The sequence below is a fragment of the Nicotiana sylvestris genome, chromosome 1 (assembly GCF_000393655.2).
Source record: "Nicotiana sylvestris chromosome 1, ASM39365v2, whole genome shotgun sequence".
NCBI lineage: Eukaryota > Viridiplantae > Streptophyta > Magnoliopsida > Solanales > Solanaceae > Nicotiana > Nicotiana sylvestris.
In genome coordinates, this window is record NC_091057.1 from 30226918 (window position 1) to 30239567 (window position 12650).

Genomic DNA, 12650 nt, shown 5'->3' on the forward strand with positions numbered 1-12650 from the left:
TAAACAAATAAGTATAAATTAACAAGGGCAAAATAATCAAATCATATCATTTACATTAATAATATAATAATGAGTTAGCAAAATTATTACAAAGTAATCAAAATAAGAAAAGTAAACATAATATCGTAAATCACAACTGAGATTAGTAAAATTTGGGGAGGAGGTTTTTGAAATTATCCCAAATGTAACTAACTTATTTTGGAGTGTCATGTCGTATTTTCTGATATTTACCTTTTAATTAACTTGGCCAAAAAAATAATAATAATAACTTGGCCAAAGTTGGAGACTTTTATGTGACAAAAAATAAAAAAATAGCTTTTGTGTTACACACTCAAAGTTAAATAATTTTTATATTATAAAAATAAAAAAGTAGTTATTGTTATTTTACAAACTCATAGTTGAATGACCACGGGTGAAATTTATACTTCAAATAGGATACAATAAAATTTCACAATTCGAATTCACAAAGTTTAAAATTTTAAATATGCCTCAGCTTAGTACTAAATCCAAGGACAGGACACCGGTGTTTATTTTTGTCAGAAAAAATATATTTTTGGGTGGGGTCTGTAAAGAGAAGACCCATGACCTTATCTTAACACTATATCACAAGGCTAACTAGTAGACAGAATAGCGCCCACTCTCTTGCCTTATTTCCACTTGGTTTTAAGTTTAGTGTCTCTTAGTCGTGAGCCAACCAATCCTCACTAGCCTTTGCCTTTGTTTTTGCTTAGCAGCAGTGAATAGAGGTTAGGGAGAGTTCAGTACTGTGACAATATTGGTTGAGTCTGCTAAATATTTTATTTTCTACAATACCATTCCTTTAATTCCTTATCATCATTAAGGTATGTTATCAGTTTACTGTCTTACTAATAATATGGCTATGCATTAATCTACATTTTACAGTTCTATATTTCATCTTTAACTATTTTTGCAGAACAAACATGAAAGTAGCAGTAGTTGGGGCAGGAATAAGTGGATTGGTTTCTGCATATGAATTGGCAAAAGCTGGTGTTGAAGTTGTGGTTTATGAGAAGGAAGATTATCTCGGCGGCCATGCTAAGACTGTTACTGTCAATGACGTTGATCTTGACCTTGGGTTTATGGTCTTCAATCGGGTACGTACATTTCCCAAGTACAAATATAACATATGGATATATATGGTTCTTGTTCAACATATGTAAAAAGTGAGGTCTCTAGATTTTTTTTATTTATGTACGTAGAAAGGGAGCCTTAGAGCAATTGTAAAGTGATCTCTGCATGATTTATAAGTTACGAGTTTGAACCGTAGAAGCAGCCAATAATACTTGCATTAGTGTAGGGTTGTAGGTGCACCAGGTTAACCTTTGCTTTCTATTTATATACGTAGGAGACCAGATAAGCATGGTCTATAATCTTTAGCTCTATATGACAAATAGAGAAAATAATTACATGAGATATTTAGCTCCTTTTGTTTAATAAAATCTCGAACGATCTACATTTGTCATAATTGTTCACAAGGATATAAAGTGCAAAGGGAGGATTCTGCTATTTAAGGAAGCTGCTTATTTTCCCAACAGTAAGCTTTATAATGTGGTGGTAACCCCAGTCACTTGTCACGTATAATTTTGATGATTTAATCCTATTTAAATTACTCTATTTATCTAATGGTTAATTTTGTAAAAAAATCTACAATGTACAATATGTAAATACGTGTAATTGTCATTTATATAGCAAAATAAAATGATGTAAAAGAAACCGAGAGACCGCGAACCTTAATCCAACAAAATAATTATTAGTCCAACATCTTTATAAGCCTTTGGAAGCTCCAGATATGTTCACTAGCATTTGGTGAAGAAGAGAGTTATGATGTTAAACAATTACAGATTAAATCATGAAATTATTAAATTTAGTTCTTCAAAATAGGTTTAAGGATGTTTATTTTTAGTTGGTTCAAAACTTACCACGCGTTCTCTTGTGCGTCGTTCATGAACTTCATGTGTGGGGATGGCCGGGGTGGAGGTGGGGGGTGAGTGGGGTGGGGGGCTTATCTTGTTTTTCGAAATAGACATGCAGTTCGACTCTTTTTTTAGTTTACTATGGGGATCAAAAATAAAATAAAATAAAACACAAAAAAATTAAGGGAAAAATTTAATATTTAATATATGTACATAAAAAAATATTAACCTCAGATGTAGAGTATAATTTTCGACGATGGGAGTTCGATTGAACCCCATTTTATCCACCTGCCCCTGACCGCAGCTATGTGCCTAATACTAGTAGTAATATCTAGAAAAGAGCATTTTGACACCTACAAGTTACCTCATTGTTGTCTTTGAGAATAAAAGAGAATTTTTGGATGTGTTTACCTAAACAATTAAATTAAAAAAAACGATAAAATATTCCAATTACGATCGTTAACCAAGTCAATCTGAAATGTATGATAACGAAATCTCTTCCATACTTTCTAGAACAACTTTATCTTTATTAGAATTGAAAATTATATTTTTATACTTCAAAATATTTTAACATACTGAAAGGAACAGGAGAAGACACTTCAAAATATTTTATCGTTATGTGGTTGGAAAGTAAACGTAGGCCCAATGAGTAGTGTAATGGTAATAATAAAACAAAATGCCACTAGATACTTGTCGGACCGTATGGCTGTTCTTGTTTGTCACATTATTTAGTACTCCTCAATTTATTTATTATCATTTGACTTGGACAGAAAACTTTTTAAAAAAAATATAAAATTGAAGTTTCGATAGATAAGCTTAATAGACATTTAGCATAGATAATATTTTTAAAAAAATTGAAACAGAATTTTTGAAGTTGAGCTAATAAATAGTATTTGAAAGTTGAAGTTGTATTTGGACATGTATTTACTTGGATAAAAGTTAAAGTTTTATGAGTGAGAAAAATACTTTTGTCCGGATAACTTGAAAAGGTAGTACCACTTTTTGATTTTTGAAACATTCATTTTTTGAAAAATCTTCAAAAACTTATAAATTTTCATGAACAAATACCTTTTTTATAAAAGAAATTTCGAAAAAAGTAAAAAATCTGTATGTCTAACTCCTCTTTAATGTGTGTGAAACATCAAAATTACCTTTCTAGTGGGATTCATACAAGTCATGTCAACTCCTCAAAGAGCATCTTAGTAAAGACAAAAAATGGATAAGTTTTATTGTGTGCTTCATACAACTGACATTAGTTGCTTCATACAACTGACATTAGTTGTGTGAGGCTCTTTTTTGTCTCACAAATTTGTGGACCCCAATCTTATACTTCTGGATCCACAAAAATCTGGGTCCACAAAACTGTGAGACAAAAAAGATGTCTCATACAACTAGTGTCAATTGTATGAGACACAAAATAAAAATTTTCGCAAAAATGCAAGGTAATTCCTTATAGAAACTATTTACAAGTTAGATCGGACGAAAAAAAATTGTCAAACAATTTAAGGCAGAAGTACTGCACGATTAAGAGGCAGAACCAGGATTCAAAGTGTATGGTTCAGGATTTCACTCTTTTTAAGCTATTAGATTTTAAATTAGGAATAATAATTTGTATGTTTTTTTATCGATTTCTTTAGACAAATATAAGGTTTTGGAGCCTCTGTGCATGTGTGAGATGTAAAAGGCTAAAAGCTTCCACGTTTGATTATTAGGTAATCTAGATACTCCACCAGATTAGCACCATAGTAGTTCGTTTAGTTCAAAACTAATGACAGAACTATTATTACGTACATTTTTTATTAGCAACCACTTTGTAGCTAGACATTTTTTTCTGAATTTGTCGAACTATTGGGAGGTAATAGAAATTGAAAATGAATATTGAGAGGAATAGGGAAAAGAAATAGCAGAATAATGGTAAAACTACCATAGTGAAGGTCTCGAACGTGACAAATTGCCTATGCATAGCCAACAGGCAACAGCACATAAATGTCCAGTGCAGAGTACAAATATCAGTTCCCCAAATTTAGGATTTCTCCCAGTTCAGACACCATTAGGATGAGATGTTAAACATGCAATATATATATATCAAGAAGCAACAAGAAATGTTGAGTCTCCACATCAGAACGGGATGGGCGACTTGGTCTCCTGATATAGTTTGGGCAATCCACACTTCATGAGTTAACTTTCGGGGTTGAATTTGATCCGAGGTTTATTTATTTGGGTTTCCCACATCAGAACGGAGTGGGGGACTTTGGTCTCCTTAAATGGCTTGGACAATTATCACGTAGCTTTTGAGGTTGCCTAAAGTTTCGTTTCTTTAACAAGAAATAGCAAAACTAAGAGTACAATATGGTTACAATAACAACAACTACGTCACAATCCTAGCAGCCATGGCTTTGCTAATTGATAACTTTTTTCACAATTCTATCACCATTTCAAGTTTTCCTTTTATATCATTTTTGTGGGTTCTGATGCATATTAATGTCCATAAAAAGAAATCTAAAAATGTAACATTAGATTCAATTTGAATTTTATCAAAATCCCACATTGGTTGAACGTGGTTTTGGACGTTTTCATCTCATGAGCAAATTTTGGGGGTTGAGTTTGATTTAAAGTCCATTTTCTTAATATAGTATCAGAGCTAGAGATAGACTCATTCCTAATATTGATTTACCCTATGTTAAGCCTCCATGTTAAGGTATCCCTGCTCCAGCCTTGAACGTGACATGGTGTTAGAATCCAACATTGGTAAAGGATACGAGTTATGATCTCTTTATATTGTTTTGGTCTGTCCTTACCTCATGAACAACCTCTTGGAGTTGAGTTAGGCAGAATGCTCATTTTTTAACTGATTTCATGTTCATAAAGTAGCTAGTAATAAGTAGCTCTTACTTCATCTTCCATCATATTTCTATGGCAACTCCATTCATAATGACATTGTTAGGATTTTTAGAAGCCAAACTTGTTGAGTTCTGTCCCATATTGGTTAAGATATGGATTGTTTGTCTCCTCACTTCGCCTTCGGCAATCCTTATGAACTAGCTATTGGGGTTAAGTTGTCCATTTCTTAACATGGTACCAAAGCTAGGCCTAACCCTGTTATTTTGTTTTTCAATTCCTATGTTATGTTATCCACGCTCCAATTGGAAGGCCTGGGTGTACGAGAGGGGTATTAAGTGTCCCACGCTGGTTGAGGGATGGGTCATTTTTCTCTGGTCTTGGGTGATCCTCACCTCATGAGGTAACTTTTGGGGTTGAGCTGGGCGTAATATCCATTTCTCAACAAGTTCCAAATTGTTTTGAATTTTTGTCTTGATTTTTTCTAAGATTCTTGAGTAAATCATTATCCCAATGTTTCTGCTCTTCAGCTGGAACTGTTCATAGCTAGAGTTGTTTTAACTCCATTTAGTTTGAGTACTAATGTATTTTGAAATGGTTTATTTGACAGGTAACTTATCCGAACATGATGGAATTTTTTGAGAATCTTGGAGTCGATATGGAGATCTCCGATATGTCATTTTCAGTGAGCTTGGACAAAGGCTATGGTTGTGAATGGGGTAGCCGAACTGGACTCTCTGGTTTGTTTGCACAGAAAAAGAATGTCTTGAATCCTTACTTTTGGCAAATGATTAGAGAAATCATCAAGTTCAAGCAGGATGTCATAAGGTACCAATAAATCCTTTGGCTTTAAATATGTGACTTTTTATCAGTAGTCAAGTCCTTTTCATATTGAGTTCTTTGTTTATTTGAAGATCATGCATTTGGTGGAAAATGACTAAACCATTCTGTTTTGTGTTTTGTGTCAAAAAGGAGCTGTCTTTAATGTAGTTTATGTTTCCCATTCCATTGCAGTTACCTTGAGGAACTTGATAACAATCCTGATATTGATCGGAACGAAACGTTAGGACATTTTATTCAGTCACATGGCTATTCAGAGTTATTTCAGAAAGCTTATCTGGTGAGACTTCTGTTCCGTCACAGTTCTTGATTTCATTACATGCATAGGCCATTTTTGTTCGTTCAAAAGATTGATCTTGCTATTAGCAATTCACACATATGTTTTGACAGATTCCAATATGTGCATCAATTTGGTCCTGCCCCTCGGAAGGAGTTATGGGCTTTTCTGCTTATTCCATTCTTTCATTCTGTCGCAACCACCATCTTTTACAGGTAGAGTTCACATACATACTGTTTAATGAGCATATTTTCTGTATGGCTTATAGCCAATTGCTGAATTTGGTTTATATAAGATACTGAATTTGAATGCTTCTATATATCATTTTGTTGTTTGAGTGCTTTTGTTCATTCTTTACAGCTCTTTGGTCGCCCTCAATGGCTCACAGTTAGATGGCGATCACGTACATATGTAAACAAGGTGGTATTTTATTCTCTATGTACCACAAAGTACTAGCAAGTACCATTTTCTTGCTTTCTTGAGTGAATTGTTAAGCTTCTATCATCCGTCTGAGTAATACGATGGGTGTACAAAGCAGGTTAAGGAGGAGCTGGAGAAGAGAGGCTGCCAATTAAGGACTGGTTGTGAAGTAAATTCTATATCAACGAATGAAGAAGGTCCGGTTTGGTTCTAGCATTTTAAATGCCTCTATTTCTCATGTCTATTTTTAATCTCACAGTTAGGAACTACTCATGATTCTAACTGTAAAAGAAAGAGCGTTTGCAGGTTGTACTGTAACTTGCACTGATGGTTCCGAAGACGTATATGATGGATGCGTAATGGCTGCACATGCACCAGATACTCTGAGAATGTTAGGGAAAGAGGCAACATGCGATGAAACAAGAATACTTGGTGCTTTCCAATATGTTTATAGGTACTTTGGACGCCTCTTTCTTAAACAATTTGAACTTAAATTTCTCATCTCAGTTACTTTCTTATCCGAAAAGTTCATCCTTAGACTGATATGATGATTAGTTTAATCTTCCTCTCAGAAACGGTCGTAAATATATGTCCATTATAGCTAGTAGTATATCTTACTGGGGGAAACTATTTTGTGCTTTAGTGAATTTCAGTTAAAAATGCATGTCTTAACGTGGTCGGTTGTAGTTAACTATCAACTAAAAAGGGCAGCCCGGTGCACAAAGCATCCCGCGTTCACGCAGGGTCCAGAAAAGGATCGCACCCCATGAAGGTGTGATGTAGGCAGCCTACTCTGATGCAAGCATCAGTTGCTGATTCCACGACTTGAACTCGTGACCTATAGGTCACACATAATCAAATATCAACTCAACAGACTAAATTTCTGATGCTAATCTGAAAATACTTCTATAGGCAGACTAATAAAGTTAGTAGTTCTGCCTCTGAAATTAGTGAATGAAATCTACTCATGAACACAGTGTGAAGGGCAGAATATAATGTGGAAGAGAATGTATCTTCTTGATAAATTCTCTGAACTTCTTGTATTGCTGCTTTGTTTGAAAGAAGTGAGTTGGTATTTTGAGCCATAGTGTTACAAAGATTTTATGATGTCAAAATGCACACTCATTTCTATTCCTCTACGACAGTGATATTTACCTTCATTGTGACAAAACTTTCCTGCCTCGCAACCCAGCAGCATGGAGTGCATGGAATTTTCTTGGAACCATGAACAATAAAGTATGCGTAACATATTGGCTCAATATACTCCAGGTGTGCGATGCATCAGAACCATTTTAACATTCTTCAGCGGAAAAGTCTTTTCTCTTGTTAACTGTCCTCTTATCTTTGAAATGTATATACCTACAGAACCTTGGTGAGACAGAGAGACCTTATTGTGTAACTCTTAATCCTCCTCACACACCAGAGCATACGTTGCTTAAGTGGACCACAGGCCACCCCGTACCCTCAGTTGCTGCATCAATAGCTTCATCCGAGCTAGATCAAATCCAAGGAAAGAGAGGAATATGGTTTTGTGGAGCATATCAAGGTATGTATCTTTTTCTATACAGAGTACGGAGTTGCTTCAAAATGGATGTTCCTTGTAACCTCCTATAGTGCACAAAGTGTATAGCCGCTTTGGCTTTCACTGGTTTTGATGTTATATTTATTGCAAATACTTTCAGGCTATGGCTTCCATGAGGATGGACTAAAGGTAGAACCATTTCTGCTGACAAGCTTAATAGATTTTAACTTGAAGCATGAGACATGTTCCTAAGAGAACAGAAAATAGTAATACACATTAACTTTTCAGCAAAAGGAGAAAGGAAATCCATAGCACAACACAATGTGTCGCTAATTATCTGCTTTTGCTCCTTCTCAGGCAGGTGTGATTGCTGCACAGGGTCTGCTTAAGAGAAACTATAGTGTCCTGAAAAACCCCAAACACATGGTACCTACCTGGCCAGAAACAGGAGCACGCCTCCTCGTTACTAGGTTCCTCAAGAGTTTCATCACCACAGGATGCATAATGTAAGTTACAATAGTTTCAGCTTGTATTGTTCTAATCCCAAAATGGTTGTCTAAGATGTTATCTATCCATCTACTTCCTCATCTTATAACTTGTTAAGACGCCAAAACTATTTTATTGAACGAATCTCGTGTGCTTAAAATTTCCTGCTACTTTCTATTCTCAGATGTACTTAAAAACATAAACGAATCATGCATACATTGTTTTTAGACTGTATTTTCTGTGCTCAGCTTATTAGAAGATGGGGGGACGATGTTCACCTTCGAAGGAACAGAGAATAAAAGCTCTCTTAAAGTTTCTCTTAGAGTTCATAGTCCACAGTTTTACTGGAAGGTAATTGGAGTTCTTTTTTTTCCTCTCGTATAATTCATCAAGCCAATAAAAAAGAAAATTTCAAAGAATTCTACAATATGGATAAATTCGTTGACATAAACTAATCTCTTACAGGTTGCAACTCAAGGTGATTTAGGCCTTGCTGATGCTTTTATTCAAGGGGATTTCTCTTTTGTCGATAAGAATGAAGGTCTTCTTAATCTTTTCATGGTGAGGAAATGACTCTATTTCTATGTAAATAGCTATTTGTTGGTACTTGGCATCCTGAATTCTTTTACAGATTTTTGTTAACAACAGAGATTTGAAAGCATCAGTCACAAGATCTAGTAAGAAAAGGTAAGTAGTTTATAGAAACTGAAATCAAGAAATTGCTACTTATGTTCATACCTTAAAGCCCCACGGCGTGGATAACACTGGGTATGTTGTTGTTGTTGTTCATACCTTAAAAGTTTTTCGCTACTTCGTTCTCCAGAGGCTGGTGGACACCATTGCTTTTTACAGCTGCAGTGTCATCTGCAAAATATTTCATTCGACACGTTTCAAATCAAAACACCCTGACTCGAGCTCGTCGGAACATCTCTCGTCACTATGACCTGGTAATCAAGATCACTAATGAAATTGAAATTCTCAATGCATATGGGTTTTTGCCTGCTGTTTTCTTGTAACTTTCTCATCATAAATAGGCCTGTGGCTTCAAGTGTAAATTGATAAGTATATTTATTTCATTTTTTCCAGAGTAATGAACTCTTCTCGCTATTCCTAGATCAAACAATGACATACTCATGTGCAATTTTCAAGGTAAGACCTCAAATTTCAAATATTTGCAACGTCGCCTATATCTTATGCAAACTACATTTTTTGCTCCTTAATCTCATTCTTATGGTGATGTATTTTTCTTTTATACTTGTTCTAGAGTGAAGAGGAAGACTTGAAAGTTGCACAGGAGAGGAAAATTTCTCTTCTCATTGAAAAGGTAAGTCATCAACAAAGTAAATAATCCCTTATTTCGACATAATTTTCAAGCCTAACCTGATTCTGATTCTAATCTTTTTAGGCAAAAGTTAGCAAGGAACACCACATTCTAGAGATAGGATGTGGTTGGGGAAGTTTGGCCGTGGAAGTTGTTAAGCGAACAGGATGTAAATATACCGGTATCACTCTCTCTGAACAGCAACTGAAGTATGCACAGAAAAGAGTTCAGCAAGCAGGCCTTCAGGTACATAACTTAAAACAATTGTGGAAACTCAAGATGCACAGTTCTTTTGTGTTATTCTAAACTATTAAAAGATCGAAAACAAGCAAGGTCTAAAGTCAGGTTAGAGATGCTACATCATACAAGAACATGCTTTATATCTACTAAACACTTGAAGCCAATTTCGGAAAATTTTAATAAATACTAACTAAGTTCAATGAGAACGGGAGCCTTGGAGCAACGGTTAAGTTGTCTCCGTGCGACCTATAGGTCACGGGTTCAAGCCGTGGAATCAGCCATTGATGCTTGCATTAGGGTAGGCTGCCTACATCACACCCCCTTGGGGTGCGACCCTTCCCCAGACCCTGCGTGAACGCGAGATGTTTTGTACACCGGGCTACCCTTTTTTACTAACTAAGTTCAAAGAAATGTATTCACAGGATCACATAATATTTCTCCTATGTGACTATCGCCAATTGCCAAATATGTCGAGATATGACAGGATTATATCATGGTAAATGTTTGCCTACAACAATTAGTTCATTTCCTATCCCTCATTACCATGCAGTGTGATAACAGTACTAATGATCATTTTCAGTGAGATGTTAGAAGCTGTTGGTCATGAGTTTATGGAGGAATTCTTTACTTGCAGTGAATCTGCATTGGCAGAAGATGGCCTTCTTGTTTTGCAGGTAATCAATTAAAATGACTCTCAACACATTCCACTATATTCACCTTTTCCCTTTGATTTTTTTATGCTGCTTTTTGACAAGTGTTTGCTTTCCTTAGTTCATTTCAATACCAGACGAGAGGTATGACGAATACAGGCAGAGCTCGGACTTCATAAAAGAATATATATTCCCAGGTGGATGCTTGCCTTCACTAAGTCGAGTAACATCAGCTATGGCTGCTGCATCCAGACTATGGTAACAACGATTCATTGTCATTTTGCACATGACATGCTGTCTCTTATTAAAAATCATCTTGTTTTTAATCATTTGAAAAATGTTGTAATGCAGTGTAGAGCACCTAGAAGATATAGGAATTCATTACTATCAGACACTGAGATGCTGGCGGAAGAACTTCCTGCAAAAACAAAGGTAAGTAAACCAAGATCAGTTATATATTGTGTTCAACCTATTTCTTTCATGTATCATTTGTAGCTTGTTCAAAAGTAAGAGATCATTTCTAGACTCTGATACTTGAGCATCAATAACTGTGTAACTAGCCAAATTCATGCTTTGGGATTCGACGACAAGTTCATCAGGACATGGGAGTATTACTTTGACTACTGTGCTGCTGGATTCAAAACGTGCACACTAGGAGATTATCAGGTATGGTGAGAATTCTTTGAATAAAAGGGCAAAGAGTGCATAATGTATATGTGTTTGTCGGACCAAGTATCAATAGAGCTAGGGTAGAGGGAGCTGTAATGGAAAATCACTTCCTTCACATATGGATATGAGTTATTTTTCCCTATTTGATGTTAATTTACGAGGCTCAAACACCGCGAAGTGGTCTAAAACATATTAGTTCTAATCAAATGGACCTTGATCTTCACTTTAGTAGATAGTTCCCATGCGGCCATGCTACTATTCTGTATAAGAATATAAGATCAAGTGACTACAACAACAACAACAATAAGCCCAACGTAATCCCACAAGTAGGGTTAGGGAAGGGTAGTCTGTATGCAGAACTTACCCCCACCTTGATAGTAGAAAGGTTGTTTCCGATAGATTCTCGACCTAAAATCAAGTGAGTATGAAATAATAATAAGGATACGGACTCTAACTACACATCCCAAAAAAGAAAAGTTAGCTAAGAGCTTACTCTAACCAGTAAACATGATATTTATTCTCCTCCTTTACCAGAAATCTTGAAATTGCTTAACAAAGTTGTGAAGTAAAACTACTCAAGGTTGCTCCACTTTTGTAGATTGTATTCTCAAGGCCAGGAAATGTTGCAGCATTTGGTGATCCTTACCATGGTGTACCTTCAACTTATTAGCATTTCTTCGTTTTCAAGATTGATTGTTTGTTGCCAAAGAGAAGAGTTTATTGTTTAGGTCCTACTCTGGGCTGTTTTTCTTATCCATTATTGTAGATTAAGAACCTCCTTTTGGAGATAGTTTACTTCCTTTTTCACTGCAAGAAAAAACTAATCAAGCCATGATACAAGTGTCATTGGCTAATTCTTTCTGTAATTCTCTCATATTGTATTTTTGTTAAACTTGAATAAATCATTCTTCTATGTGGCTCTAATTGCTTGCAAGTTGCAAGTTATTGAGAAATTTTCAATTGCCAATTCAAATAATTTATTTTAGCTTACCCAATTTGGTAATTACAATATTTAGGAAAATTACACGCTTCACGCAAATCACACTGGAAAATTATGGTACATGATCCTTGTCCTACAGTTCAAGTTGTTATCACTAGAATGTAGGGAAGGAAAGTTTTGGGATTATTGCAATTTTAGAATATCAATATTCTGATGTTAAGGAAAGAAACTACGGTATCATTTGGTTTCCTGGGTAGAAGAAAAATGTGCAAGAAATTCTCCTATACCTTTTTTTTTTTTATTTTTATTTTTTGCATCTTTTCGGAGTTTGATTGAAGGGAGGCATTGGCGCAAGTCGCAACTTGTAAAGTTACTACCATGTGATCAGGAGGTTAAGCTTCGAACCGTGAAAAAATTCTCTTGCAAAAATGCAGGGTAACTCTGTACTATACTACTATGTACCCTTGTGATCCGGTCATTCTCCGGATCCCGCATGTAGCGAGAACTTAGTAC

General features: G+C 35.4%; 1 protein-coding gene across 1 annotated transcript; it reads left to right on the forward strand.

Annotated features, from left to right (window-relative positions):
• Positions 1 to 622: 622 nt before the first annotated feature.
• LOC104215602 (uncharacterized) lies at positions 623 to 12110 on the forward strand. Its single transcript, XM_009765448.2, has 25 exons — positions 623 to 842; positions 935 to 1115; positions 5383 to 5600; positions 5787 to 5892; positions 6003 to 6104; positions 6250 to 6309; positions 6428 to 6506; positions 6616 to 6763; positions 7455 to 7578; positions 7675 to 7855; positions 7992 to 8020; positions 8189 to 8337; positions 8566 to 8668; positions 8783 to 8878; positions 8949 to 9004; positions 9141 to 9264; positions 9404 to 9466; positions 9582 to 9641; positions 9723 to 9884; positions 10301 to 10374; positions 10459 to 10552; positions 10650 to 10786; positions 10880 to 10960; positions 11089 to 11194; positions 11796 to 12110. The coding sequence occupies exons 2-25, from the start codon at positions 942 to 944 to the stop codon at positions 11865 to 11867; spliced, it is 2598 nt and encodes an 865-aa protein (XP_009763750.1). The 5' UTR covers positions 623 to 842; positions 935 to 941; the 3' UTR covers positions 11868 to 12110.
• Positions 12111 to 12650: the final 540 nt, after the last annotated feature.

What these genes read in the sequence shown, in the direction of transcription:
- LOC104215602 (XM_009765448.2), top strand. Translation starts at nt 942, where the DNA reads ATGAAAGTAGCAGTAGTTGGGGCAGGAATAAGTGGATTGGTTTCTGCA. An exon ending in TATTTCAGAAAGCTTATCTG is followed by an intron (nt 5,893 to 6,002) that starts GTGAGACTTCTG and finishes ATGTTTTGACAG; the next exon opens with ATTCCAATATGTGCATCAAT. An exon ending in TATGACAGGATTATATCATG is followed by an intron (nt 10,375 to 10,458) that starts GTAAATGTTTGC and finishes GATCATTTTCAG; the next exon opens with TGAGATGTTAGAAGCTGTTG.